The 26,893-nt window shown below is 72.1% G+C and overlaps 6 protein-coding genes across 9 annotated transcripts in view; 3 read left to right on the top strand and 3 right to left on the bottom strand.

Annotated features, from left to right (window-relative positions):
• The window catches only part of TIMM13 (translocase of inner mitochondrial membrane 13), a 71,670-nt gene that overhangs the window by 29,944 nt on the left and 14,833 nt on the right, over positions 1 to 26,893 (top strand). The window contains exon 4 of one of the 2 annotated variants that reach the window (XM_060182068.1): positions 11,462 to 11,476. The exons of the other annotated variant lie outside the window; for it this stretch is intronic. The gene's annotated coding sequence lies outside the window, so the exon portion shown is untranslated. Of the gene's footprint in view, positions 1 to 11,461; positions 11,477 to 26,893 lie in introns of those variants that run through there. 2 annotated transcript variants of the gene reach the window in all.
• On the bottom strand, positions 136 to 1,581 carry OAZ1 (ornithine decarboxylase antizyme 1). Its single transcript, NM_001292065.1, is given in 5 exon segments — positions 136 to 286; positions 370 to 455; positions 678 to 844; positions 927 to 1,069; positions 1,402 to 1,581. Coding segments are annotated over 5 exon segments (639 nt in total). The 5' UTR covers positions 1,521 to 1,581; the 3' UTR covers positions 136 to 161.
• On the top strand, positions 5,090 to 7,513 carry JSRP1 (junctional sarcoplasmic reticulum protein 1). Its single transcript, XM_060182231.1, has 7 exons — positions 5,090 to 5,233; positions 5,353 to 5,503; positions 5,697 to 5,734; positions 5,827 to 5,920; positions 6,038 to 6,193; positions 6,730 to 6,785; positions 6,861 to 7,513. The coding sequence occupies exons 1-7, from the start codon at positions 5,090 to 5,092 to the stop codon at positions 7,176 to 7,178; spliced, it is 957 nt and encodes a 318-aa protein (XP_060038214.1). The 3' UTR covers positions 7,179 to 7,513.
• SF3A2 (splicing factor 3a subunit 2) lies at positions 8,979 to 11,908 on the bottom strand. Its single transcript, XM_060182009.1, has 9 exons — positions 11,568 to 11,908; positions 10,993 to 11,196; positions 10,840 to 10,911; positions 10,483 to 10,529; positions 10,288 to 10,397; positions 10,144 to 10,193; positions 9,927 to 10,067; positions 9,780 to 9,848; positions 8,979 to 9,697 (listed from the first exon to the last, which is right to left on the bottom strand). The coding sequence occupies exons 1-9, from the start codon at positions 11,790 to 11,792 to the stop codon at positions 9,041 to 9,043; spliced, it is 1,575 nt and encodes a 524-aa protein (XP_060037992.1). The 5' UTR covers positions 11,793 to 11,908; the 3' UTR covers positions 8,979 to 9,040.
• PLEKHJ1 (pleckstrin homology domain containing J1) lies at positions 12,058 to 15,940 on the top strand. Of its 2 annotated transcripts, none has more exons than XM_060182062.1 (6): positions 12,058 to 12,253; positions 12,352 to 12,419; positions 15,258 to 15,348; positions 15,435 to 15,525; positions 15,632 to 15,695; positions 15,783 to 15,940. In XM_060182062.1, exons 1-6 carry the CDS (start codon positions 12,160 to 12,162, stop codon positions 15,846 to 15,848), a joined length of 474 nt encoding a protein of 157 aa, XP_060038045.1. In that variant the 5' UTR covers positions 12,058 to 12,159; the 3' UTR covers positions 15,849 to 15,940. The 2 variants fall into 2 exon arrangements, with proteins under 2 accessions (XP_060038045.1, XP_060038046.1); XM_060182063.1 differs by having other exon boundaries at positions 12,065 to 12,253; positions 15,282 to 15,348.
• On the bottom strand, positions 15,998 to 26,199 carry DOT1L (DOT1 like histone lysine methyltransferase). 2 transcript variants are annotated; one of them, XM_060181919.1, is made up of 28 exons: positions 25,994 to 26,199; positions 24,930 to 24,973; positions 24,725 to 24,799; positions 24,558 to 24,621; positions 24,063 to 24,291; positions 23,884 to 23,978; positions 23,735 to 23,797; positions 22,249 to 22,304; positions 22,084 to 22,163; positions 21,823 to 21,891; positions 21,652 to 21,758; positions 21,528 to 21,569; positions 21,255 to 21,365; positions 20,947 to 21,166; positions 20,749 to 20,862; positions 20,577 to 20,668; positions 20,398 to 20,499; positions 20,180 to 20,317; positions 19,871 to 19,996; positions 19,418 to 19,797; positions 19,229 to 19,340; positions 19,013 to 19,150; positions 18,819 to 18,906; positions 18,194 to 18,723; positions 17,910 to 18,121; positions 17,774 to 17,838; positions 17,061 to 17,690; positions 15,998 to 16,456 (listed from the first exon to the last, which is right to left on the bottom strand). In XM_060181919.1, exons 1-28 carry the CDS (start codon positions 26,072 to 26,074, stop codon positions 16,449 to 16,451), a joined length of 4,071 nt encoding a protein of 1,356 aa, XP_060037902.1. In that variant the 5' UTR covers positions 26,075 to 26,199; the 3' UTR covers positions 15,998 to 16,448. The 2 variants fall into 2 exon arrangements, with proteins under 2 accessions (XP_060037902.1, XP_060037901.1); XM_060181918.1 differs by lacking the exon at positions 15,998 to 16,456 and adding an exon at positions 16,550 to 16,575.

Genomic DNA, 26,893 nt, shown 5'->3' with positions numbered 1-26,893 from the left:
GCCCCACGCGGGACAGACCCGCTGCCGTAGCCTCGGGTGCGGGGCCCTTTACCCCAGAGCCGCCCGGCCCGCGAGTCCCCGCCCCCACCCCCCCACCCCCCCCCCCCGTGCGGAGGCGAGGAGCGAGGCGGGGGGTGCAAGGCTTTATTGGGGGCGGGCGGCTAGGCGGGGGCCCCGCGCTCCATGGCGTAGGCCAGGAAGCAGGCGTCGGCCCTCGCGGGCACCAGGGGGTGTCCGGGCGGCACCAGCTCGAAGCCCAGGAAGCCGAAGGTGCGGAGCAGGGCGGCTGCGGAGAGGAGGGCGGCCGTCAGCGGGGCGGGGCGGGGCGGCCCGGAGTCCCCACGCCCACGCGACAGCCCGGCCGCCCACCTCGGTCCTCGCGGCCCTTGTGGAAGCAGACGAAGACGTGGTCGGCGCGCAGCTGCTCCTCCGCGAACTCCAGCACGACCGCCAGGCTGGGGGCGGGGCCGGCGGGTGAGTGGGGGCGGGGCCACGGGGACTGGGTCGGGCTGGAGCGAGTGGGGCGGGGCGGCCGAGAAGGGGGCGTGGCCAGCCCGGAGGGGCGGGGCGGCCGAGAAGGGGGCGTGACCGGCCCGGAGGGGCGGGGCGGCCGAGAAGGGGGCGTGACCGGCCGGGGAGGGGGCGTGACCGGCCGGGGAGGGGGCGGGCCGCCTCACCTGTCCCTGCTGCCCTCGGGCAGCGCGCCGGCCGGCAACTCCAGGTAGAGCTGGGGTCCCCGCAGCACCCCTCTCCAGCCCAGGGCGCGGCCGCCCAGCCGGGTCCGCAGCTCCAACTCCCGCGCGGGTCCGCCCGCCGCGTCCTCGGTCACGCGCAGCCGCTCGTCCTGCAGGGGGAGGGGTCAGCGCCGCGGGGACCCCGCATCCCCCCGCCCCGGGCACCCCGCCGCTCAGCGCCCCCCGACTCACCGCGTGGAGCAGCCGCGCTTGCCCGCGATCCCGCTGGCCGTCCCCTCGCCCACCTGGGATCTTCGGCGGTGGGTGAGGGCCATCAGGAGCACCACCGAGGCCCGGGGCCCGGGTGACTGCTGCGGGGGGGCGCCGGTCGCGAGCTGCGGGCGGCGGGGCGGGGGTGGTCAGCGCGGGCGCGGCACCGGGAACCCTCAGCCCCCCGCGGGGACGGGAGCGACCAGGGTGCGGGGCCTCGGGACACTCCTCCGGGGACGCGCCCCCCCCCCACGCTAATGTGCGGGGGAGCTCGCGACACCCTCATCCGGGGACTCGGCTGCCCAGGGACCGGAGCAGCTCGGGGCTCCGGCTGCGACTCCAGAAGGCGGCCCTCCCCCCGCAGCCCCGGCTGCCGCACCCCAGGGTGGGGGCCGTGGGGTCCCCGGACAAAGGGGCGCCCGGCCGGCTTCCGGGAGCCGCGGCGGCGGGGCCCCACCTCTCGCTGCGTCCGAGGAGCGGCATGGCGCGGCTGGCGGGGGCCCCGGCGCGGTGTCCTTCCTTCTCGCGGGCGAAGCAGTGGCTGTTGAGGATGCGCTGCAGGGACGACTTCACCATCCGGCCGCCGGGTCCCACACCGCGGACCTCCGCGCCCCGCGTCGCCGCCTGTCCTCAAAATGGCGCCGCGGCCGCCGCCCGCCTTTATAGGCGCCGCGCCCGGCCCCGCCCCTCACGCCGCACGCACGACGGGACTCGCGGGGACCGCCGGGAAGTCCCCCGCGCGGCCGCCCCTCGCACCTCGCCATTGGCGGGGCCGCCGGAGACCGCGCCGACGATTGGACGGGGAGCGCCGAGCTCCGCCCCTCGCCCTGGAGGGGCCGAACCCGGGGGGGGGGGGGGGCGGGGCGCCCGTCGGGGTCGGAGTCCGCGGGTTGGACTCCGCCCCCCGGGCCTGCCCCGGGTTATTTGCCCCGCTCGGCGCCGCTCTGCCCCGCACAGCGCCGCACAGCCCCACTCTGCCCCGCACAGCCCAGCCCCGCACAGCCCCGCTCTGCCCCGCACAGCCCCCCGCACAGCCCCGCTCTGCCCTGCACAGCCCCCCGCACAGCCCGGCTCTGCCCTGCACAGCCCCCCGCACAGCCCGGCTCTGCCCTGCACAGCCCAGCCCCGCACAGCCCCACTCTGCCCCGCACAGCCCCCCCCCTGCACAGCACAGCCCCGCACAGCCCCGCTCAGCCCCGAGGGAGGGGGAGGCGGCGGGCTGGTAGTGCGGCGGGGCAGGGCGGCGGGCAGGGTAGCAGAAGAGTCCGCGGAGGCCGGCGGCTGCTCTGGGCCCCACCGGCTGCCACCCTGGCCCCAGGGAGCCTCAGCGCCGGGGCTTCTGTCTCGGGAGTAAAGCGGGCTGGGGAGGCAGCAGGATGGCTCTGCACACAGACGCTCCTGCCCGAGGTTCCAGCCCCAGCCCCCAGGGCTCAGCAGGGCTCTGGGAAACAATAATAATAATAATAACTCTGCAGAAGACGCTCCTGCCCAAGGCCCTGAGGTCCCAGGTTCCAGCCCCAGCACCACCAGCAGCCAGAGCTCAGCAGGGCTCTGGGGAAATAATGGTGACGACAATAATAATAGTGCTGAGGGCGAGGCGATAGTGCAGCGCACATGGCATGAAGCACAAGGACCCGCGTAAGGATCCCGGTTCAAACCCCGGGCTCCCCCCCTGCAGGTGGGGAGCCACTTCCCAGGCGGTGAAGCAGGTCTGCAGGTGTCTTTCTCTTCCCCTCCTCTCTCCATTTCTCTCTGTCCTGTCCCACAATAATCACAACAAGGGCAACAAAATGGGAAGAATAGCCTCGAGCAGTAGTGGATTCATAGTGCCGGCACTGAGCCCCAGCAATAACCCTAGAGGCCAATAACAATCATCATCATCATCATCATCATCATCATCATGGTTCTGCAAATGGTCTCTCCTGCTGGAGGCTCTGGGGAACTAAAAAATAAAAATAAAAAGGAGGTGTCAAGCCAGTCAGAGCTGCTGTGGGTGGCAGCCCTTATCATTCACGGCCCACAGCCGTTAGTGGCTGGTCCCCTCCCTGCCGACTGGGTGACGGTGGCCCCAGTGTCACTTCCCTCTTTTCTGCCCCAGGCGGGCACAGGGTCCAAAGGCCATCCCTTCTGCTGCTCTGCTCCAGCTGGCCGCCGAGAAGGGGCCCCGGGAGACAGGACCCGCCCAGGAATCATCCTGGCGCTGTTGGCACTAAGGCGCACACACACTCACTCCATCTCTCCCTGACGCTATTATTTACTCATGACATCCAAACTTAAGCAGCTGTGCTACCACTTGGCCCCTCTATGTTTGTTTTACTTGATGGGACACCAAGAAATCTGGAGAGAAAGGACAGGCAGCAAGGGAGAGAGAAGAGAGAAGCCAAGGCCGGCACCATTGTTCTGGCTTCAAGCCCCGGGTCCCCATCTGCGGGGGGGGGGGGAAGCTTGGCAGTGGTGGATCAGGGCTGCAGGTGTCTGTCAGCTTCCCCTCTCAGTTCCTGTCTCTACCCAATAAATACGGATAAATAAATAATAACCAAATATCCGCGGCAGGGGGAGACAGCATCATGGTCCTGCAAACAGACTCTCCTGCCGGAGGCTCCGACGTCCCAGGTTCAACCGCCTGCACCACTATCAGCCAGAGCTGAGCAGGGCTCTGGGGAAAATAAACAGTGGTCCGGGAGGTGGCGCAGTGGACAAAGCATTGGACTCTGAGGCATGAGGTCCCGAGTTCAATCCCTGGCAGCACATGGACCAGAGTGATGTCTGGTTCTTTCTCTCCTGTTATCTTTCTCGTGAATAAATAAATTCTTAAAAAAAAAAAAAAAGAAAGAAAAACGAGATTCCTGGGTGGGGGTAGATAGCATAATGGTTATGCAAACAGACTCTCAAACCTGAGGCTCCATCAGGTTCAATCTCCCGCACCACCATAAGCCAGAGCTGAGCAGTGCTCTGGTAAAAAAAAAAAAAATATATATATATATAAATATATATATATATATATATTAAAAAAAACGAGATTCCTGGTGCCATGTGCTCTGGGTCCAGGTGGAATGGGGTTCAGAACCCCGTCATCTGCCCCTAAGAGTTCTCCCCCACTGGGAATTTGGACCGAAATTCCTTAAGGAGAGCAGGTGGAAGGTCTGCTGCTGGCTGCCCAACGGCAGGGGAAGCTTCAGGAGTGGTGACCAGGGCCGCAGGGGTCTCTGTCTCTCTTCCTCTCTCCCCTCCTAAGTCTCTCTCTGTCCTTTCAAATAACAACAACAACAGTAAACATAAATCGAAAGAGTGGTCCGGGAGGTGGCACAGTGGAGAAATCACTGGTCTCTCCAGCGTGAGGTCCTGAGTTCAGTCCCCGGCAGCACATGGACCAGAGTGGTGTCTGGTTCTTTCTCTCTCTCCCATTCATAAATAAATAAGATCTTTAAAATAAATAAAGCAGAAGACAGAGCTTGGGGATCGTAGCCCAACAAGTGACAGACCAGTTCCTCACACAGCTGAGCAGGCATGAGGTGGGTTTGCTGACTAAGTAAAAGTGTGGCTGAGCCAGACGACAGGCTAAGAGGAGCACCCCTGCTCCCCAAGGCCCATGGTGATAAGGACGCCCAGCTTGGCTCCACGCAGTAGGATCCACCAGCAGAACTTGGATGCCCTGCTCCTCCTCCTCCTCCTCCTCCAGGAAGTCTTCCTGGGTTGCCTCTGATGCCTTAGGCCACAGGCAGCATGGGCAGCGCTGCGCCCTTCCCTAAGAAGTTTTTTGGGTGGGGGTGGGTGGCGTTCTGTGGGGCTCTTGCGGGGTAGCCTTCCCCCTCCAGGGCCCAGTCACAGACGTAAGGTGGCTCCAGGGGGTGGCGTTTCCCCTGGCCAATGCCAGCCCTCCCCCACCCCTCCTCCACCCTGCCCAGCTGTCACTGTCTCTCTCCACTGTCTGCCCATCTCCACCAGGCCAGGACGGTGGCTGCGGGGTGAGTGGGTCTGGGGGGCCCCGGGTCAGGGCAGGGCCAGTGGTGGGGGTGCCCTGACCGGACCTGCTGCTGGGCTTCTCGCCCCCTCCTGGGGGGCCCCTCCCTGTCAGCGGGGGGCTGCACACCCTGGGATGGGCCCCCTTCTGCGCCCCAGGGTGGGGCTGGCTGGTGCCAGGGGTCATGGGGACCCTGATCCAGCCCCGGGGAGCTGAGCGGGCAGCCTGCCCTATGGCCTGTGTCCAGGGTCTCCCGCTCTGCCCCGGCTGGGAGGACCCCAAGTTCTGCGGGGGTCTGAGGGCAGGGCAGGGTGCCAGGGGGCACAGGGTGGGTGGGGCAGGTGGTCTGGGGCACCCTCCTGGGTGGGCACCCAGACAAAAACAGCGGCAGTCGTCAGCGGGTGCAGCACCCTGGGCTGTGGGCCGGGGTCAGCCCTGTCTCAGTAGACCAGCACCCCCAGCCCACACGGGAGGGGGGCCCAGCTGGAGGGAGGGGAGAGTGACCCTGGCACCCTGGGGGCCCGCACCCCAGGACCGGACTCCTGCGACATCTCCATGGCCACCAGCAGCTGGGAGCAGCCGGAAGGAGGCCTGGGAGGTGAGGACGAGGACAGGGACCCCGGCCCAGGCTGACCGTGGGGTGGAGGGGGGACCACGGCAGGGAGTCCAGTCCCCATCTCCCCTGCCTGGCTTAGGGGCTCCCCTGCACACCCACGCGGGTGTGCCGAACCCCAGTTTCAGGGCATCGGCCTGGAGGGGTCCCCGCATTGACCGGTCTTCCCCGCCCACAGCCGTGCCCAGGATGGCGGAGGTCAGCGGGCAGTCCTATGTGAGTATGGCCCTGGACACCCAGCACCCGCGGGGGAGGGGGTTCCCGGGCACGATGGACAGCTCGGGACTCCCCCCATCACCCCACCCTAGGGCCCCTGCGAGCAGGTGGACGCTGGTGGAGGGAAGACGGAGAGAGAGAGAGTCTCCGCGCCCGGCAGGGAGAGGACGAGGTCTGGGGGTGCAGGTGCGCTGGGGGCCTGGGGGGGCAGGGGCCTCGCAAATCCAGGCGCTGCCCTTGACTGCTGGAACTTTCCGGGGAGCTGCCAACGGGCTCCCTGCACAGCCTCCCTGTCCCCCGCAGCAGCCCCCCGGAGCCCGGCCCGCAGGAAGGCGCAGGCCGCGCCCCCCCAGACGCCCCCCGAGGACGAGCTGCCCTGGACGGCCCTGACCCTCACCCAGTGCCTGGTCCTGGCCACCCTGGTGGCGCTGCTGGGCTCGGCCGGGCAGCTGTGTCGGGGTGAGGCCTGCCCCCGCCCTTCCCGTCCCCGTCCCCGCCCCCAGTCCTTCCCTGGGAAGAATTCCTGAGTGCACCGGCTGGCAGCGCTGCCTCCAGGTCCCTGTGGCGACATACAGCCTGACTTCTCCTGTTGTTGTTGTTACACCAGCAGGGCCATTGCCGGCTTCTGCCGGAATCAGGAGCCCACCGCTCCCAGCGGCTACTGATTCTTTCCATTTTACTGGACAGAGACAGAGACAGCAGGGGGAGAGAGAGAGAGAGGGAGAGAGAGACATCCCCAGGCCTGCTTCACCACTCGGGAAGCTACCCCCCTGCAGGAGGGGACCGGGGGCTCGAACCCGGGTCCTTGTGCCTGCGAGTATGTGCGCTGTGCTGGGCTCCTTGTGTACCCCAAGTCCTAGACGACCCTGACCCCCAGCTCAGGGCGCCCTGCATCGCCCCTGCCTCGTCACCAGGGAAAGGGGGCTGTCGGGAGGTTCTGGGAAAAGGGGTGCTAACCTGCCTGCCCGGGCTGAGTCCTACCCCTGCACCCGCAGACGCCATGTTGGGGGAGGCTGCCCCCTCTGCGCATGACCCTGAGCCACAGCCCCTGGTAAGCACTTTCCTGCCAGCAGAGGGGGGGCTGGGACAGCGGGGACCCCCTCACCGACCTCCCATGTGGGTGCAGGTGCAGACCCTGCCGTCTTCCCTGCTCCTGGCGGCCCCGGCGGAGGCCCAGCAGCGGCCCGAGAAGATGGTGGAGGCCTCAGGGGAGCTGGCAGGTTCACCCTTAGAAGTGCGGGGGCCGCAGGACAGGCCGAGGAAGGTGGAGAGGCACGGGGAGGAGGAGAGAAGGAGGCCACGGAGGGAGAGGCCAGAGCCCCGGCGCCCAAGGGTGCAGGACTCTGGGGACCCTGCGTCTGGGAAGCGGCGGGCCCCGGCCTCCCCACGACGCCCCGAGAGGCCGGCGGTGCGGGACCCCAAAGGGCGTCGGGGCCGGGACTGAGCCTGGGCCCTGGGGTGGGGGTCTCCCACGGATCCTGTGGGGGGGGGGTCTTCTGGGAGGGGCCGCCCCGTGATCTACGCAGGGCTCTCCCCATAGAGTGGGGGCGACTCAGAACGAGGGGTGTCCTCACGGGGTGAGGGCGGGACCCCCGGAGTGAGTCTCCCAGGGGAGGGGACCCCAGGCTGTGTGTGGGGGGCTCCCTCAGGATTGGGGTCCCCTTGCAGCGTTTGTCAGCAGGCTCTCTGGGTCCACCTGGACCCCGTGGGCGTCTCCCGGGTCGGGGGCCCCTGGAGACCCTGGGTGCAGACCCAGCTCAATAAACTGCTTGCATGAACGCAGAGGCCTTTATGGGGATCAGGGATCGGGAGTGCGGTCAGCGGCAGCCACACTGGGTGGCCACCAGGTTGGGGACTCGCCGCGCGCGAAGACGGTGCCCCACGAGCGTGATGAGAAGCTTGGGGGCGTAGGCGGTGGGCACGCAGCAGGGCTCCCGTGGCCCCGGCCCCCCGCGCCCCCCGGCCTGCAGCCCGAGCAGCAGCGCGGCGTGGCTGGCGTAGTGCGGGTTGCGGTCGCTCAGGGGCCAGGCACAGACACCGCCACAGTCGTTGGCGCGCAGGGCAGTGGGGACCAGCACGGAGTGCTCGGCACGGAAGTCCACCCGCAGCTCCCGCAGCGCGCACGCCGCCCGGGCGCCCCCCGAGACCCCGCGGCCTCCACGCCCCCCGCGGCCCCGAGCCCCCAGCTCCGCGCGCAGCCCCCGCAGCCCCGTGATCAGCAGCAGCGACCGCTGGGGGTTCCCCGCACCCCCGGGGCCCCGCAGGCGGCCCAGCAGCGAGTAGGCAGCGGCAGGCAGCCCGGGCAGGCGGCGCAGCTGGGAGGACATGGCCCGCAGCTCGGAGGCCGCCCGGAGGCCCAGGCGGGCGGTGCGGGGTGCGGGGCGCGCAGGGTGCACGGGGTTTGAGTCCTCTGAGGCCCCGCGGTGCGGCGGCTGCAGCATCAGCAGCGGGTCCTCGTCAGAGTCCAGCAGCTGCTCCAGCACCAAGGGGTCCGAAAGGTCGAGGGGGGCCCCTGGGAGGGCGGCCAGGAAGGCGGGGTCCAGTGCAGGGCCGGGCGGGGAGGCCTCGGGGGGCCGCAGGGCGCGCACCAGGCGAGCGAGTGCGTCCAGGACGGGGTCCCCCAGGCTGCGGGGTGGGGGTGGGGTGGGGGTCAGCGAGGAGCGAGCGCCCAGGGTGTCTCCCCTGCTGCGGAGGTCAGGGGTCCCTTGCCCGCAGGCTCCGCGAGGCCCAAGTCCCAGACCCACCTGGTGGGGGCTCCCATGCCCGCACCTGTCCCGACGCTCTAAGGGAGGGGGGGGCAGGCCGGCCTGAGAACTGCTGCCACCTGGAGCCCCGGCCCATGTGACCCCTGCGCCCCTCCCCTGCCCCAGCGACCCCCAGTCCACACGCACCTGGTTGGGGGCTCCCCTGCAGGCTCCCCCAGGCCGGCCAGCAGTGGCAGATGTGGGGGCTCAGGGTGCAGAGAGGCAGAGCCCCCCGGCAGGGCCCCCAGCAGCAGGGCCAGGAGCAGCATGGGGTCGGCAGGGCCCAGGTGGCCAGAAGGACCGCAGGCGAGGCGGCTTATAAGGTTGGGGGTCCCGTGGCCTTGAGTCTCCCAGCCCTGAATGGGGCTCTGTTCCCACTGGGCGGCGGCCTTGGCTCCCCCGCAGGTGCGGAGAGGAGCAGAGAGCCGGCCTCTGTCCTGGGTCAGGAGATGCCCAAGGCCGCCCCCACCCCGCCCCCAGACGCACACGACGTCGGGTCCGACCAGCCGAGACTTTATTGTGGTTCTGGAGCTACAGGGGAGCAGGATGGGGGGATGGGCCTTCAGTTGGCAGGTGGAGGAGGAGGGAGCCCCCCGGGGCCCTCGGAAGGCATGGGGGGCCTCAGCATCGGGTGCACCCCAGGGGCGGGCGGGTGCACCCCTGGAGGCTGCGGGTGGATGCCCGGGGCGGCCGGGTGGACCCCGGGGGGAGGGGGATGCATCCCCGGGGCTGGGGGGTGCACCCCTGGGGCTGGGGGGTGGACCCCCGGGGCGGCGGGGTGGACCCCGGGTGCGGGCGGGTGCACCCCAGCAGCGGGGGGGTGGACCCCGGGGGCCTGAGGATGGACCCCGGCGGCCGGTGGAGGGTGGACACCCGGCGCTGCGGGATGGACCCCGGGAGCGGGCGGGTGCACCCCGGCAGCAGGGGGGTGGACCACGGGAGTTGGGGGGTGCACCCCAGGGGCGGGTGGGTGAACCCCGGGGGCGGGGGGCGGCAGCTGGGGTGGGCCCGGGGGGCCCGAGGGGGCGGGCCCGGCGGGCGGCATGGGGGGCAGGGGCAGCCCGCCGGGCGGGGGTGGGGGCAGCGCCTCGGGCAGGGGGGGCCTGGGGGGCAGGCCGTTCATCAGCGGAGGGGGGGGCCGCTTCACGCCCGGGGGCCCGGCGGGCAGACTCGGGGGTGCCGGTGGCTTCTCCATCTTGAAGTGGAACTGGAGAAAGAACTGGGGGGCCAGCGTGAGTGGGTGGGGGACACGACGAGGGACGGAGGGTGGGGGGACGACACGGGCGGGGCGGCGGCCCTACCTGCTTGGTCTCGCGGTTCCAGTGGGTCCAGAATTTGCCGTCCGCCTTGTCGATCTCCCTGCTGGGCACCTGCACAGGATCCACTTTGAGGACCGCCGCCCCCCCCCCCGCCCCCCCCCCCCCCAGAGCCCCGGCCCCAGGCCCCACCTTGAAGGCGATGGTCTCGTAGGGCTCGGCCGCCATCAGCAGGTACTGCCAGCGCCGGTCGGGGGGCTCGATGCGCTGCTCGTAGGCCGACATGAAGCGGTGCCGCGGGGTGATGCCCTCAGCCACCTCTGGGTAGTCGATCTGGGGGCGAGGGGAGGGGAGGGTGGTGGGGGGAGTGTGGTAGCGCCCCCAGATGCCCCTCCCGCCCGCCGCTCACCTGGAAGAGCAGGCTCTGCTGGCCCGTGTCGGCGTCCCTCTGCTTGGTCACTGCACGGGACACGGGGGACACGACACGGGGGTCAGGGTGGCTCAGGCCGGGCCCCTCCCCTCCCCTCCCCGCCCGCCCAGCCTGGAGCCGCACCCTTGTAGCCCGGACGGCCGATCTTGACGAACTTCTTCACCTCCACCTTCACCTTCTCGGGCGCGGGCTGGGCAGGCGCCTCCTTGGCCTCCTTGGCGGCTCTGCGGGCTCTGCGGGCGGGGGACGCGCTCAGGGCAGCCCACGGCCACCGGGCCCCACCCGCACCCGCCCGCCCGCCCGCCCGGGGACACTCACAGGTTGGTCTGGTGCTTCTTGCCCTGCGTGTGGGCCAGGTAGCTGCCCTGCGGGGCCGGCACGTCAGTGGGGTGGCAACACACACAGGGGACTGACAGACACGGGGAGACAGACAGACAGCACGTGGGGAACAGATAGCACGTGGGGGACAGACAGACAGCAGACGGGGAGACAGACAGCACACGGGGGGACAGATAGGACATGGGGGGACAGAAAGACAGCACATGGGGGGCAGACAGCACACCACGGGGGTCAGACAGCACACGGGGAGACAGACAGACAACACTGGGGGGACAGACAGCAGGCGGGGGACAGACAGACAGACAGGGGGGACAGACAGCCGGCACGCGGCCGCACCTCGTTGTTGTGCAGCGTGAGGCACAGCTTGCACTCGTAGGAGCCCAGGTGGTTCTTCATGAAGTAGGGGTCCTGCGGGGCACCGGCGTCAGGCCCCGCGCCGCCCGCCCGCACTCCCGCCCGCCCCGCGCGCCGCCCCGCCCCGCCCCGCACCTTGTTGATGTCGATGGTCTCCAGGGCCAGCTGGCGGAGCCGCTCCCGCCGGTCCCGGTTGCTCTCGGAGGCCGAGGCCACGCCGCCGCTGCCCGTCTTGCCGCCCGGCCGGTGCTGGAAATCCATGGCGGGGCCGGGGGGGGGGTCGCCGCGAAGACGGGTCGGGGGTCGCCGGGGGTCGCCGGGGGTCACCGCGGTCTGCGCCTGCGGGCGGGGGTCCCAGAGTGGGCCGGGGTCTCCGCCGCCCGTCCCGGGCTTCCACCCCGGGGCCCCGAGCCCCCCAGCCCCGCGCGGGAAGCTTCCGCCTGCGGGTGCGGCACCCGGGGCTCCTTCCCACGCTGCGTCCCTCGCCCTCCCTCCTCTCGCCGCCGCTCCGCCCCGCCTCCCGAACGTGCTCCGGCACAGCCGCCCGCACGCGAGCGGGCCCGGGGGCGCGAACCCGCCGCCCTAACGGTTCCGGCCGTCCCGCGACCTCTGACCCCACGGCGGCCCCGCCCCCGAGAGACCCCGTACGGCGGGGGAGCGGCAACGGGAGCGGCCCCCCGCGCACCCTCCGGCCCGCCTCGTCCCCGCACCTGCACCGACGCCGCGTCGCCTACACCGCGCCTGCCGTCGCCGCCACGGGGCTCTGCGCACGCGCAAGCGGAAACCCGCGAGGCACTTCCGGCCGCCCGTGGGCGGGACCGCCGTGTGCGCATGCGCGAGGCGACCGAAGCCCCGCGGACCGGAGGGGCCGAGGATGCCGAAGTGCGCGTGCGCGCCGAGCTCCTCGCGAGCCCTCGCTTCCCCGCGGGACACATCTCGCGCAGGGCGGGCGGCGGCGGGCTCGCTGCGTGGCGTCACTGGGGGCTCCCCCAAGAGAGGGCCGAGGCGGGGCAGTCGACCGCGCCCACCCGCCCCCGGTAGTGCTCGCGTCGCCACGACGACGACCCAGGCCCCCCTCTGACCCCGGAGCCGCCGGGACCCCGAGCGGGCACGTGACGTCGCGGCGCGGGGCCGGGGGGCGCGCAGGCGCAGTGGCCCCGGAAGCCCGCGACCTTGGCGGCGCGGCGGGGCGACGGCGGCCGGGAGGGCACGGCGGCGGCCGGGAGGGCACGGCGGCGGCGGCGGCGGCGGCGGCGGCCGCGCGCGCGGTCGAGCGAGCGGGTGGGCGGCCGGGTGGGCGCCATGCGCTACAACGAGAAGGAGCTGCGGGCGCTGTCCCGGCAGCCGGCCGAGCTGGCGGCAGAGCTGGGCATGCGCGGCCCCAAGAAGGGCAGCGGTGAGCGGGCGGGGCGGGAGGCCGCCGGGGAGGGGGAGGGGGAGGGGGCGGGGCGGGGCGGGGCGGGCGGCCCCCAAGAGCGCGCGCTCTGCCCGCAGTGCTCAAGCGGCGGCTGCTGAAGCTGGTGGCCAACTTCCTCTTCTACTTCCGGACGGACGAGGCCGAGGTGGGCGCGCGCCTGGCGACTCTGCACGAGCACGCGACCCCGCGCTGTGGCCCCCCTGCACCCCGACCCCGCGCTGTGGCCCCCTGCACCCCGACTCTGTGCTGTGTCCCCCCTGCACCCCGACCCCGCGCTGTGGCCCCCCTGCACCCCGACTCCGCGCTGTGGCCCCCCTGCACCACCCCGACCCCGCGCTGTGGCCCCCTGCACCCCGACCCCGCGCTGTGGCCCCCTGCACCCCGACTCTGTGCTGTGTCCCCCCTGCACCCCGACCCCGCGCTGTGGCCCCCTGCACCCCGACTCTGTGCTGTGTCCCCCCTGCACCCCGACTCCGCGCTGTGGCCCCCCTGCACCACCCCGACCCCGCGCTGTGGCCCCCTGCACCCCGACCCCGCGCTGTGGCCCCCTGCACCCCGACTCTGTGCTGTGTCCCCCCTGCACCCCGACCCCGCGCTGTGGCCCCCTGCACCCCGACCCCATGCTGTGGCCCCCTGCACCCCGACCCCGCGCTGTGGCCCCCTGCACCCCGACCCCCTGCTGTGGCCCCTGCACCCCGACCCCGCGCTGTGGCCCCCCTGCACCCCGACCCCGCGCTGTGGCCCCCCTGCACCCCGACCCCGCGCTGTGGCCCCCTGCACCCCGACTCCGCGCTGTGGCCCCCCTGCACCACCCCGACCCCACGCTGTGGCCCCCTGCACCCCGACTCTGTGCTGTGTCCCCCCTGCACCCCGACTCTGTGCTGTGTCCCCCCTGCACCCCGACCCCGCGCTGTGGCCCCCTGCACCCCGACCCCGCGCTGTGGCCCCCTGCACCCCGACTCTGTGCTGTGTCCCCCCTGCACCCCGACCCCGCGCTGTGGCCCCCTGCACCCCGACCCCGCGCTGTGGCCCCCTGCACCCCGACCCCGCGCTGTGGCCCCCCTGCACCACCCCGACCCCGCGCTGTGGCCCCCTGCACCCCGACTCCGCGCTGTGGCCCCCCTGCACCACCCCGACCCCGCGCTGTGGCCCCCTGCACCCCGACTCCGCGCTGTGGCCCCCCTGCACCCCGACCCCGCGCTGTGGCCCCCTGCACCCCGACCCCGCGCTGTGGCCCCCCTGCACCACCCCGACCCCCCGCTGTGGCCCCCTGCACCCCGACTCCGCGCTGTGGCCCCCCTGCACCCCGACCCCCTGCTGTGGCCCCTGCACCCCGACCCCGCGCTGTGGCCCCCTGCACCCCGACTCTGTGCTGTGTCCCCCCTGCACCCCGACTCTGTGCTGTGTCCCCCCTGCACCCCGACCCCGCGCTGTGGCCCCCTGCACCCCGACCCCGCGCTGTGGCCCCCTGCACCCCGACTCTGTGCTGTGTCCCCCCTGCACCCCGACCCCGCGCTGTGGCCCCCTGCACCCCGACCCCGCGCTGTGGCCCCCTGCACCCCGACCCCGCGCTGTGGCCCCCTGCACCCCGACTCTGTGCTGTGTCCCCCCTGCACCCCGACCCCGCGCTGTGGCCCCCTGCACCCCGACTCCGTGCTGTGGCCCCCCTGCACCCCGACCCCGCGCTGTGGCCCCCTGCACCACCCCGACCCCGCGCTGTGTCCCCCCTGCACCCCTACTCCGCGCTGTGGCCCCCTGCACCCCGACTCCGTGCTGTGTCCCCCCTGCACCCCGACCCCGCGCTGTGGCCCCCTGCACCCCGACCCCGCGCTGTGGCCCCCTGCACCCCGACTCTGTGCTGTGGCCCCCTGCACCCCGACCCCGCGCTGTGGCCCCCCTGCACCACCCCGACCCCGCGCTGTGGCCCCCCTGCACCACCCCGACCCCCCGCTGTGGCCCCCTGCACCCCGACTCCGCGCTGTGGCCCCCCTGCACCCCGACCCCCTGCTGTGGCCCCTGCACCCCGACCCCGCGCTGTGGCCCCCTGCACCCCGACCCCGCGCTGTGGCCCCCCTGCACCCCGACTCCGCGCTGTGGCCCCCCTGCACCCCGACCCCGCGCTGTGGCCCCCTGCACCCCGACTCCGCGCTGTGGCCCCCCTGCACCACCCCGACCCCGCGCTGTGGCCCCCTGCACCCCGACTCCGCGCTGTGGCCCCCCTGCACCCCGACCCCGCGCTGTGGCCCCCTGCACCCCGACCCCGCGCTGTGGCCCCCTGCACCCCGACCCCGCGCTGTGGCCCCCTGCACCCCGACTCTGTGCTGTGTCCCCCCTGCACCCCGACCCCGCGCTGTGGCCCCCTGCACCCCGACTCCGTGCTGTGGCCCCCCTGCACCCCGACCCCGCGCTGTGGCCCCCTGCACCACCCCGACCCCGCGCTGTGTCCCCCCTGCACCCCGACTCCGCGCTGTGGCCCCCTGCACCCCGACTCCGTGCTGTGGCCCCCCTGCACCCCGACCCCGCGCTGTGGCCCCCTGCACCCCGACCCCGCGCTGTGGCCCCCTGCACCCCGACTCTGTGCTGTGTCCCCCCTGCACCCCGACCCCGCGCTGTGGCCCCCTGCACCCCGACCCCGCGCTGTGGCCCCCTGCACCCCGACCCCGCGCTGTGGCCCCCTGCACCCCGACCCCGCGCTGTGGCCCCCCTGCACCACCCCGACCCCGCGCTGTGGCCCCCTGCACCACCCCGACCCCGCGCTGTGTCCCCCCTGCACCCCGACTCCGCGCTGTGGCCCCCTGCACCCCGACCCCGCGCTGTGTCCCCCCTGCACCCCGACTCCGCGCTGTGTCCCCCCTGCACCCCGACTCCGCGCTGTGGCCCCCCTGCACCCCGACTCCGTGCTGTGGTTCCCCCTGAACCCCGATCCATACTGCTGTTCTCCCCCACCCCGGCCCCATGCCTGTCTCCCCCGCCCACTGGCCAGACCGCGCCCTGTGTCCTTCCGCAGCCCGTGGGCGCCCTGCTGCTGGAGCGCTGCGTTGTGTCCCAGGAGGAGGCCTGCAGCTTCTCCCTCAGTGAGTGTCGTTCCCCACCCCCACCCCCGCCGTGGGTCCCCGGTGCGCCCCAACCTTGCCCACAGACGCCCCCCCTACCCCCGCAGGCTTCGTGGAGGACATGGACCGGAAGTACGTGTTCCAGTGTGACAGCGAGCGCCAGTGCCTGGAGTGGACCGGGGCGCTTCGGAGAGCCAGGTGCGGCCGGGCAGGCGGAGGCCGGGCGAGGGCGGGGGGGGGGGGGGGGGGGCGGGAGGGGCCTGGGGGTACCGTGCTGAGCACCTCCCACCCCCCCACCCCCCAGCTACGAGGTCATGCGCCGGAGCCTGGTCTTCTACAGGGACGAGATCCTCAAGATGACGGGGAAGGTGCGTGTGTGCGGGCTCAGGGTCTCAGCCCTCGGGTCTCCCCAGTCCCGGCCAGGGTCCTCTAACGGGGTCCCCCACCGTCCACAGGACCCCCTGGAGCAGCTGGGGATCTCGGAGGAGGCCCGCTTTCAGCTGAGCGCCATCAAGGCCTGACTGACCCTTGCTCGCCTTCCCGGGCCGTGCCTGTGGGTGGGCGGCGCGGGTGGCCCCCTGTCAGCGGCCTAATAGACCCCACAGCTCTGCAAGTCTGCCTGTGCTGCCGCCGCAAACCCAAACCCCCAAACCCGCGAACCTGAGCACTGCGGTGGTGGAGACGGTTTATTAGACGGCACGGGCGCGGGCACGAGCCATAAATAATCACAATTCATAGAGGTGCCCTGTCCGGTCCGGTCTGGTCCGGTCCACAGCAGCACCAGCACCGAAGCCGAGGGGCTGCTCGCCCAGCACCATCTGTCTGCTCCGCCCCAGGGCAGCACCTGAGATCTCGGCGACCACCCGCCCGCGCCCGAGGGCGGCGCCTCCAGCACCACGTGTGTCCTCCCAGCCTCAGCCTGGGCCCTGGGCCCTGTCCCGGGACGGGCGGGCGGGCGGGCGGGCGGGCATCAGCACCAGCAGGAGCACCAGCTGCGGCTGCAGGGCGGGCGGCATCGACCTCGCTTCACAGTAGCGCCCGGCCTGGGTCCTCGGCTCCTCGGCGCAGCCTTGCGGGGTGGGTGGGCGGGCGGGCGGGCGGGCAGTGGCTGAGGTAGGATCCTAGTTACCTGCGGGTGGGGAGCAGGCTGGACTCAACTTCAGCGCGGGCAGGCAGAGGTGGACTCAGGAGCCTGCCCCGCTGTCGACCCGGCCATGCCTGGCGGCTAAGCACCAGCTCACGTGGGCCCTGCAGGGCGCGAGGCCCTTGGCGGGGGCTCAGGGTCAGCCTCGAGGCCGGGGCCCTGCAGGGACAGGTGGGTGTCGGAGGGCGTGGGGCGCCCGTCTCGGTGAGACACCTGGACGGCCCCTGCCCCCTGCCATGGCCCACTCTGAAGGGCTGAGCAAGGGCACCTGCAACAAGAGGGGCTTCAGGGGACTGGGGGGCCCAAGTGCCAGCCCAACCCTGGAGCGGTGTGCCATGGGGGCACAGCCTGGTAGGGTGCACAGGCTCCGAGGCCCAGGCGCTCAGGGTCATCCGTCCTCAGCGCTCGGCCGGGGTGGCCCCGATCAACCCCCACACCCACTGTCGGCCGGGGACGGGATGCCACGTGCAGGACCCCAGACGGAGAGGGGGGAGGTCTGGCCCGTGGACCCCACGTGTGGCTGCCGGTGCCCCACCCCAGCCCACCCCTCCTGTCCCTTCATCCCCCACCGAGAAGGCCAGAGACCTACCTCCCACGGTGCCGCCGGCCACGCCGGAGAAGCCGCCCATGGTGTGGGAGCCGGAGAGCCGGGCGGCGGCAGGCATGGGGCTGAACAGCGACTGCAGCACGGAGGGGCCCAGGCCGGCGGGCAGTGCCATGGGGCCCAGCAGCTGGGGGCCGGGCGCGAAGGCGCCCAGGAAGGGGCGGGAGGTGGTCGCGGACGAGGCCCCGGGGCCACCCAGCAGCCCCGAGGGGGGCGCGGCTGAGGAGATGAAAAGATTGTGCGCGGCCTTGGGCTCGGCCTTGGGGGCGCCGCCCGCCTCCTTGGCGCGGGCCACAGGGAAGGCCGCCGGGCCAGGGGCGCCGTCCAGGCCGTGTAGCCCCAGCTCGCCGGCCAGCCCGCCCGCGAACGGGAAGCCGGCCGCGCCCCCACCGGGGCTCAGCCCCCCGCCGCCTGGGGCCCCTGCAAAAGCCTTTCGTGGGGGGGCGGCACCCAGCTCGTCTACGGGCCGCAAGGAGAAGAGCCCAGCCGCCTGCAGTGGACTGTCGGCCGCCTTGCCCAGGCCCGGGTCAGAGATGGGCGAGAAGGTGGACTTCCACTTGCTGCTGTTGACCGGCTCCACCGAGGACGGGGGCTTCCTGGCCAGCAGACCCAGCCCTGGGGGAGGGGGGGGTGAGGGCCGAGGGTGCGGCGGGCGGGGGTCCGTGCAGGGTGCGAGGTGGGGAGTTTCGGGGCCTCACCGTTCTCCAGGCTCTTTGGGGGGGACTTGCTCTCCAGGGAGATGGTGGCAATCTTGCGCTCGATCCTGGGGGCGGAGGGCGGTGGTCAGGGTCACCCCATGGGGGCCGGCTCCCACGCGCAGCCCCGCACGCCCACCTGGCGCTGCCCGTGTCCTCGTCGGAGCCGGGGTCATCCTCGTCCTCGGAAGTGAGGGGGGAGTACTGTGCCCCGTTGGGGGGGCCCAGCGGCCGCTCCTTCTTGAGGACGGGGGGCTGGTCCAGGTCGGCGGGAGGCCCGGGCGAGCCCCGCAGAGGCGTGTCGGGGGACGAGATGGCCGTGATCTCCAGGGGCTGGTTGATGGTGCTCACCTGGGAGACTCCGTCAGCTCGGGGACTCCTTGGGCCCCTGCCCCGGCCCCCAGCCCCCGCCTCGGAGCTCACCATGGAGTTGAGGTTGAGCGGGGACCCCGTGGGTTGCATGAAGAGCCCGGCCATGGCAGGGAGGGCCCGGCGCTTAGGGGACAGGCCGGTGCCCGGCGCGGGGGTCCCTGTCCGCTTCCTGCGCCCCCGCTTGCGGCCGTCCGGGGCTTCCCCGCGGGTGCCGGGCAGGGGGCTGTGCTTGCTGGACGGGGACTGCCGGGCGCACAGAGAGAGGACCACGCGGCGCCGGGCCTCGCCCTCCACGTCCGAGAAGCCGGGCAGCTCGGCGGGCGGATCCCCCCTGCCGGCCTCGGGGACGGTGGCGCCCAGCCCCGGCCTGGGGCTGGCACACGGCAGCGGCACGGGTGCGGGCGAGGTGGGGGCGTGCGGCCGGGCCGGGAGCGCAGGGTGCTGCGGGGTCGAACTGCGGGACCCCAGGGCACAGAACAGTCCGCCCGGGCCCTCGTCGGCGCCGGCCGGCTCCGCGGACACCAGGGAGGCCGGGCTGCCCGCAAGCACCCCACCAATGGTGGCCACGCCCGTGTATAAGCCTGCGGAGGCGGGGGGTGGGGGGGTGCAGGCTGTGTCAGGGGAGGCTGCGGGTCCCCTCCCGGCCCCTGCTCCGGTCGGAGAAGACAGGCCTTACCTGGAGTGGCACCCGCCAGGCTCCTGCCCCCCGACGGCCTGTCCAGCGCCGAGTCTCGCGTCTGCAGCCCGGGGCTGGGGGTGTTCCGCTGTGCAGGGGCGGGGTCAGGGTCAGCGGCTCCCCAGAGGTCCTGCCCCGCGCCCACTCCCCTCCCTCCAGGCCCCGCCCCGTGCCCACTCCCCTCCCCTCCCCACCTTCTCGGCGCGGCTGGGCAGCACCACGCTGGCCAGGGGGATGCTGACGGGCAGCTTACTGGGCTGCACGGTGCTCAACGGGATGCGGACCGGGAGGCTGGTGATGGCCTCCCCGCAGAACGTGCGCTCTCGCGGGCCCTGCAGACACAGGCGGTGGCGTGGTGGGGTCCCGGCCCACGACATCCCGGGCATCCCAGCCCCCCGCCCCAGCCTCACCTTCTCACTGGTCTTCTCCGGGGGTGAGGCCGGCCGGGCCTCCTGCGGGCTCAGCCTCAGGCCGTTGGGCAGCGCGGGGCCGGGCGGCCCGTTCTCCCTGGCGAGCTCGGGGCTGGAAGGGGCGGCCCGTCAGACCCATCCCCCCAGCTGAAGACCCGCTCGCACCCACCACCCCGCCTGCCCCCTCACCGCGGGTGGGCGTCCCCGGGGCCGGGCCGGGGATCCAGGCTGAGGTGTCGCCGCAGGGCCAGCTTGGCGGGGGACAGGCGCGAGTAGTCCGGCCGCTCCCCCCGCCTGCCGTGCGCAGGGGCGCAGGGCCCTGCTTCCCCCTCGGTGGGCACGGGGGGCGTCTGCCTGGCGGGCACGGGGACACGGGCGGTCGGGGCGGGGGGCTCGGGGCTCAGGCCCTGGGGCGCGGGCAGCGGCTTGGGGCAGTCCTGCTCCGCCTCGGGGTCCCGGCCCGGCCCGGGCCCGCGGGAGGCCCCCAGCCCGTCCTCGGGGGGTCCCGCCGACTTGAGCTGCAGGAGCTCCCGGCGACGCTGGCTCTTCTCCAGCTCCACGATGCTGATCTGGGGGACTGGGCGTGTCAGCCTTCGCCCAATGTCCGCCCCGCACCGGCCCACCCTGCCTCCGCCCGCCCACCTGCAGCTCCAAGCAGTGTCTCTGCTTCTCCGAGATCTGGCTCCGCAGCGCCCGCTTCTCCTCCAGCAGCTGCTCCAGGGACAGGGTGGCCCAGTCCAGGCGCAGTTCCTCACAGCGCGCTCGCAGCTGGGGGCGGGCGGGGCTGAGATGGGCTGGGCACCAGGCTGGGCACCGGGGGTGCGCCCAGCCCAGGGCGCTCGGGTCATGAGGGGCAGGAAGCAGTGCGGGTTTCCATTGCGGTCAGCTAGGAACACGAGCACCCCTCCCAGGCCCCCTCACCAGCCACAGGCTGTGCCCCTCTGCCCTCACCAGCCGCAGGCTGTGGCCCCTCAGCGCCCGCGTGTCTCTCTCCAGCTGCTCCGTCTGCTCGCGCAGCTGCATGTTGTGGGCCGAGATCTCTTTCTGCGCCTGGATCAGGTCCCCGTAGGTCAGCGCCTTCACGCCCAGCTGCGGCACAGAAACCGACAGACCCACGTGAGCGGCCCCACACTACCTGCGCCAGCCCCGCCCCGCACCCCCACACCCACCTCATCCAGCTTCTGCTGGAACAGCCGGCGGATGTCGTCCTTCTGGGCCTGGCAGTGCCCGGCCAACTGCTGCGCCGCCCCCAGCAAGCGGACGTTCTTCTCCTGGGGGAGTGGGGGTGAGGGGAGGTGGGCACCACCCCCTTGCTCTGCCCGCCGCCCGCCCGCCCACCCGCCCGCACCTTCTCCTGGTCCAGCAGCTGCTGCAGGTTGGCCTTGTACTGCGGCGTCTTGGTGTAGGCCAGGAACTGCAGGTACTGCACCTTGAAGGACTCTGCAGGCACGTCCGTCAGCACCCCGCACAGTGCCCGCATACTGCCCACCCGCACCCCGCACCCCGGCTGACCGGCTCACCGAGCAGCTTCTGCAGGGCGGGCGGGGTGGGCGCGCGCAGCAGCTGTTCAGCCGGCGGCCTCGGCAGGGCCGGGGGAGGCGGGTAGAAGGGGCTCTGGGGGGGGCCGGCGGCGTCTGAGGGGAGAGGGGGTCAGCAGGCCGCCCGACAGGACACCCGGCCCACCCCAGCCCCTCTGGGTGGCGGGCGGCTCTGCTTACCCTGTGGGCCGGGCGCATCCGGGGGAGCCTGCGGCGCGGGCAGGGGCGCGGGGGTGGGCCTGCGGGGCCTGCGCTCAGGGTTGGAGGCGCCAGCCTTCTTGGGGCGGCCCCGCCTGCGGCCCACCAGCTTGCGGCCCTTCTTATTGAGTTTCTTCTTAGCCTTGGACGGGGACGGCTTCTTCCCCGCGGCTGCCGGCTTGTCCTCCTCCGCACCCGAGTCCTGGGGGCGGTGAGGTTGGTGAGGTGCCCTGTGCCCTCCCCCGGCCCGCCCGCCCGCCCCGGAAGCACAGGCAGCCACTCCCGCTCACCACGGGGGGGTCCAGAGGCGCAGGGGGCTTGCCCTCAGGGCCCTTGGTGGGCGTGGGGGTCGCGCTCTTGCTCTCCCGCTGTTGCCGGCGCCGGGCCACCTCCTGCTCCTCCTGTGGGCGCCCACCAGTGTCCCCCAGGTCCCCAGGGCCCCGCCCGGCCTCCCCCCTGGGTTTGAGCTGCCCTGGGGAGGGGTTCTGCCAGGATGGGGTGGCCAGCCCGCCCCCCAGTGCACGGAGGGCCGCCCCACCCTGCCCCAGAGAACAGGCACTCACCCTGAGTTTGGGGTTTTTCAGGCTCGAAAAATAGTTTTCAAGCTGCCGGCGGAAAGGCAAAGGCAGAGGGGTGGTGAGCGGCTGCCCGGTAGGACCCGGGCGGGAGGGGGCGGGGAGCACTCACTATGGTGCGGTCGATGGTGTGCAGGTAGTAGGACACCGGCTTGCCCGTCCAGGACACGGAGCCCTTCAGCGGGGTCAGCTCCACCACACGCATGATGGTGCCGATGTCTGGGGGGCCGAGAGGTCAGCCGAGGCCGGGACTGGGGACCCCCCCCCCCCACCGAGCACTCACCACTCAGATTCCGGCTGTTGATCCTGAAGTTGAGGGGCGCAAAAGGCTTGGAGGACACGATCCTGCCGCCTGCAGGGGGGAGTGTCACCAAGGGGGGAGCAAGAGGGTAGAGAGTCACCAAGGGGGGGGACAGGAGGGTAGGGGATCACCAAGGGGGGGCAGGAGAGTAGGGGGTCACTAAGGGCGGGGGGGCAGGAGGTCACCAAGGGGGGGCAGGAGGGCAGGGGTCACCAAGGGCGGGGGGCGAGAATGGGCACCCACCTTCCTTCATGTTCGCAAAGCGTTCCTTCAGCTGGTGGTCCACTTCAGGGCCGAACGCAAAGTTGTTCACGAAGATGACGCTGTGAGGGGGGCGTCGTCGGCTCGGGGTCCCAACACCATCGCCCCTCCGCCCGCCCCCCCCAGCCCTGTATCGCAGCCCCGCACCTTGTGTTTGCGATGCGTTCCCGCCACTCCTCAGAGAGAAAGTCCCCTCTTTCCAACTGGCGGGGAAGCAGACAGGCCGTCAGGCGCAGCCCCCACCCATGGTCCCAGGGACGGGGTGGCACTGGCTGTGGGTGCCAGCGGCCACCATGATCCACACGGGTAGGACCGGCACCCCGACGGCCAGAAGCTACTAGGAACTCCGGGACCACAGCTGGGCCAGCTCCAAAGGACACAGCACCAGGGTAAGAGAGACAAGATGGAGACCCAGGACAGACAGGTCAGGTAGGAGACAGGGCTGTGGGGTCTCTCCTCTCTCAGCACCAGGCACAGCACCCAGGGAGCCCCATGGAGGGTGGGCAGGGCTGTGGCGTCTCTCCTCTCTCAGCACCAGGCACAGCACCCAGGGAGCCCCATGGAGGGTGGACAGGGCTGTGGGGTCTCTCCTCTCTCAGCACCAGGCACAGCACCCAGGGAGCCCATGGAGGGTGGGCAGGGCTGTGGGGTCTCTCCTCTCTCAGCACCCTGCACAGCACCCAGGGAGCCCATGGAGGGTGGGCAGGGCTGTGGGGTGTCTCCTCTCTCAGCACCAGGCACAGCACCCAGGGAGCCCATGGAGGGTGGGCAGGGCTGTGGGGTCTCTCCTCTCTCAGCACCAGGCACAGCACCCAGGGAGCCCATGGAGGGTGGGCAGGGCTGTGGGGTCTCTCCTCCTCAGCACCAGGCACAGCACCCAGGGAGCCCCATGGAGGGTGGACAGGGCTGTGGGGTGTCTCCTCTCTCAGCACCAGGCACAGCACCCAGGGAGCCCATGGAGGGTGGGCAGGGCTGTGGGGTCTCTCCTCTCTCAGCACCCTGCACAGCACCCAGGGAGCCCATGGAGGGTGGGCAGGGCTGTGGGGTCTCTCCTCTCTCAGCACCCTGCACAGCACCCAGGGAGCCCATGGAGGATGGGCAGGGCTGTGGGGTGTCTCCTCTCTCAGCACCAGGCACAGCACCAGGGAGCCCCATGGAGGGTGGGCAGGGCCGTGGGGTCTCTCCTCTCTCAGCACCAGGCACAGCACCCAGGGAGCCCATGGAGGGTGGGCAGGGCTGTGGGGTCTCTCCTCTCTCAGCACCCTGCACAGCACCCAGGGAGCCCATGGAGGGTGGGCAGGGCTGTGGGGTGTCTCCTCTCTCAGCACCAGGCACAGCACCCAGGGAGCCCATGGAGGGTGGGCAGGGCTGTGGGGTCTCTCCTCCTCAGCACCAGGCACAGCACCCAGGGAGCCCCATGGAGGGTGGACAGGGCTGTGGGGTGTCTCCTCTCTCAGCACCAGGCACAGCACCCAGGGAGCCCATGGAGGGTGGGCAGGGCTGTGGGGTCTCTCCTCTCTCAGCACCCTGCACAGCACCCAGGGAGCCCATGGAGGGTGGGCAGGGCCGTGGGGTCTCTCCTCTCTCAGCACCCTGCACAGCACCCAGGCTCCGCCCTCCCGCTGGGCCTCACCGTGTACTCCGCGTGTCTCTTTCCGTACCACTTCATCCACTTCCTGAACTCAGAGTCCATGGTCTGGGGGGAGTTCATGGTCAGAGTGGGGAGGGCTGCCGTCCGTCCCCTGCCCCCGTCCCCCACCCCTGGCCGCCTGCCTCGCTCACCTCCGCGTACTTGGCAGGGATGTCGGCCTTCTCCACGCCGTAGTGATGCCTGCAGCTCGTGGCTGCAGCCACCTGCAGCACCACCTGGCCCACACCTGCGGGGAGCCAGGCCTCAGCCGGCTGCCACCTGCCCGCCCGCCCGCCCGCCCGCCCTTCCCGCTGCCCCCGCCCCCGCCCACCGCTGCCCAGGTCCACGAAGAGGTCGTCCTCGGTCATCTTGATCTCGTCGATCATCTGGGCCACCAGGTCGAAGCTGGTCTCGCCGTAGACCTCGGGCGAGAAGGGCTCATAGTTGTTGAGCTTCTCGGGGTCGGTGACCGAGTGATTGTAGACCTGCTGCAGCACGTGGCGCAGCAGCCCGGTGGACGGCCGCGTGTTCAGCTTCAGCGGCTGCGTGGTGCCCTTCCACTGGGGGCGGGGCGGGCGGGCGGGCGCGTCAGGGGGCCGCAGGGCTCACAGGGTGGGGGTCGGGTCACAGGGCAGGGGTCAGGGGCCGGAGGGCTCACAGGGTGGGGGTCGAGGGCCGGGGCAGGGGGCCCAGCAAGCTCACATGGCAGGGGTCAGGGGGCCCGGGGACAGGTCAAGGGACCCGGGATGGAGTGAGTTCGGAGCCCAAGGCGGGTTCGGGGGGACCAGACTGGAGGTGCGGGTTCGGGGACCCCGGCGGGGCCTACCAGCTGGTGGATGCTGTCGATGGCGCGGTTGTACTTGTCACAGAGCCTCTGCATGCTCTCAAAGCTGGGAGGGACCGGCGGCGCAGGGATGGCGGAGGCTGAGCCCCACTGCTCCCGGAGAGGCAGGGAGGCCCCCCACCCGCACCCCCACCCCCACCCGCCCGGACCTCTTAGTGTCGTAGTCGATCAGCACGTAGTTCTCCATGGCCAGCTTGAGGTCGGGGATCTCCTCACACACCCACCTGGGCCGGGCGCAGGGCGGGCCTCACTGCCCGCTCGCTCCACCGAGGCCCAGGGTTCGAGCCCCGCTCCCGCAGCCCCGCCGCTCATCCCGCCTCCCCCAGGCGCCCGCCCCGGCCGGCCCGGCCCTACCGGATGGTCTCGATGATCTCCTGGGCGGCGTCGTGGTGCTTGTCCTGCGAAGGACAGAAGGACAGGTGGGTCGGCGGGGAGCTACTGTTGCGCGGGGGCGGGGCTCGAACCCGGGTCCCGGCGCTAAGCTAAGCGCCCTCCCGGCGGCACCTGTCACTTTTCGGAAGGGCAGGAGACCTGGGGCGCCGCTGCGGCCAAGCCCGGGCTCCCCCTGGGAGGCACCGTGGCACCGGGGGAGGCCCAGCGCGGTGGCCCAGGGCGGCGGGTCCCACGTGTGCGGCCCGGGCGGAGACCGACAGACAGACAGACAGACAGACAGAAGGCCGACCGGGAGCCCCCCCACGGGCGCGGCTCCGGAAGGCGCCGCCCGCCGCCCCCAGCCGGGCCGGTGCTGACTCAGCCCAGCCGCCGTGACTCAGCGCTCGCTCGCTCGCTCGCTCGGCGCCCGGGGAGGGGCGGGCGGGGCGGGGCGGGGCGGCGCGACCCCATCTGGACCCTCCGCGGACCCGCCCGCGGCCCCGGGTTCGACCCCCCCCAGCTGGGCGGTCGGCGCGGAGCGGGAGCCCCGGACCGTAACGGGGCGGGCGGCGGGCGAGTGAGGCTCATCCGTGCGGCACCCGCCCGAGACCCCCGCCCGCAGCCGGCCGGCACCAGCGGGCTCTCCTGCCACTGGGGTCCGGGGGCGGGGCGGCGGGGCGGCGGGAGCTGTGCCGGGAGGCTGCCGGGGGCGCGGGGGTCCCGAGGGTCAGCAGTCTCGGGGGTCGGGGTCCCGGGGGCTCAGGGGTCCCGTCCCGGGGGTCCCGGGGACTCACTCAGGGGTCCCGGGGGTCCCGGGGACTCAGGGTCCCGGGGTCAGAGGTCCCGGGGGTCCAGGGGACTCAGGGTCCCGGGGTCAGAGGTCCCGGGGGTCCAGGGTATGCAGGGTCCCGGGGTCAGGGGTCCCGGAGGTCAGAGGTCCCGGGGGTCCAGGGGACTCAGGGTCCCGGGGTCAGGGGTCCCGGAGGTCAGGGGTCCGGGGACTCGGGGTCAGGGGTCGCGGGGTCCCGCTCGCGCGGGGCACTCACGTAGACCGGCAGCGGCCAGGGGTAGACGGCGGGCTCGGCGCCCACGGGCGACTTGAGCCGCAGCTCCAGCTTGTCGCCCATGTCGCCGGCGCCGCATGCTAGACGCGCGGGGGCGGGGGCGGCGCGGGCCCGGCGGCTTTGTGCTCACAGGCCCGCGGCCGCCAGCGCCGCCGCCATCTCCGCCGGCGGGAGGGAGCACACGGCGCGAGGGGCGGACGCGACCACACGGCGCAGGCGCGCGGGGGACGCCGACGTGAGGACGCCGGGCACGCACGCCGCCCCTCCCCCCCGCGCCGCGCGAGACCCCCCCGCCGGCCTCGCGGTGGACTCGCCCGCCTGACGTCAGCGCGCACGTGGTGCGAAGGCCGCATGCGCAAGGGGCGCGCGCGTCCTCGGCTGCCCTCTGAAGCCGGAAGCGCAGACCTGGGAAGACCTGGGGGAGCGGGCCCGGCGGCGGGTTCGAGTCCCGGCCCCGGAAGAATGAGTCGAATAAATGAGTGGGATGAATGGATGCATGGGTGTGCGGATGGATGGATGGATGGATGGATGGATGGATGGATGGATGGATGGATGGATGGATGGATGGATGGATGGATGGATGGATGGATGGATGGATGGATGGACGGATGGACGGATGGATAGATGAGTGATGGATGAAACGGATGGATTGGATGAATGAATTGCATAAAAGAATAAATGCCCCCAAGGCAGATGGTAGACAGCATATTGCTTATGCAAACAGACTCTCAAGCCTGAGGCTCCAAAGTCTCAGGTTCAATCCCCCTCACCACCATAAGCCGGAGCTCAACAGTGCCCTGGTTAAAAAATTAAAAAAAAAAAAAAAAAAGAAGAAATGCCCCCGGCTCCCCACCTGCAGGGGAGTCTCTTTACAGGGGGCTC

Source organism: Erinaceus europaeus, chromosome 23 (assembly GCF_950295315.1).
Source record: "Erinaceus europaeus chromosome 23, mEriEur2.1, whole genome shotgun sequence".
NCBI classification, from domain to species: Eukaryota; Metazoa; Chordata; class Mammalia; order Eulipotyphla; family Erinaceidae; genus Erinaceus; species Erinaceus europaeus.
Note: the sequence above shows the minus strand (reverse complement) of the source record. Positions and strands in the feature narration are given on the sequence as shown.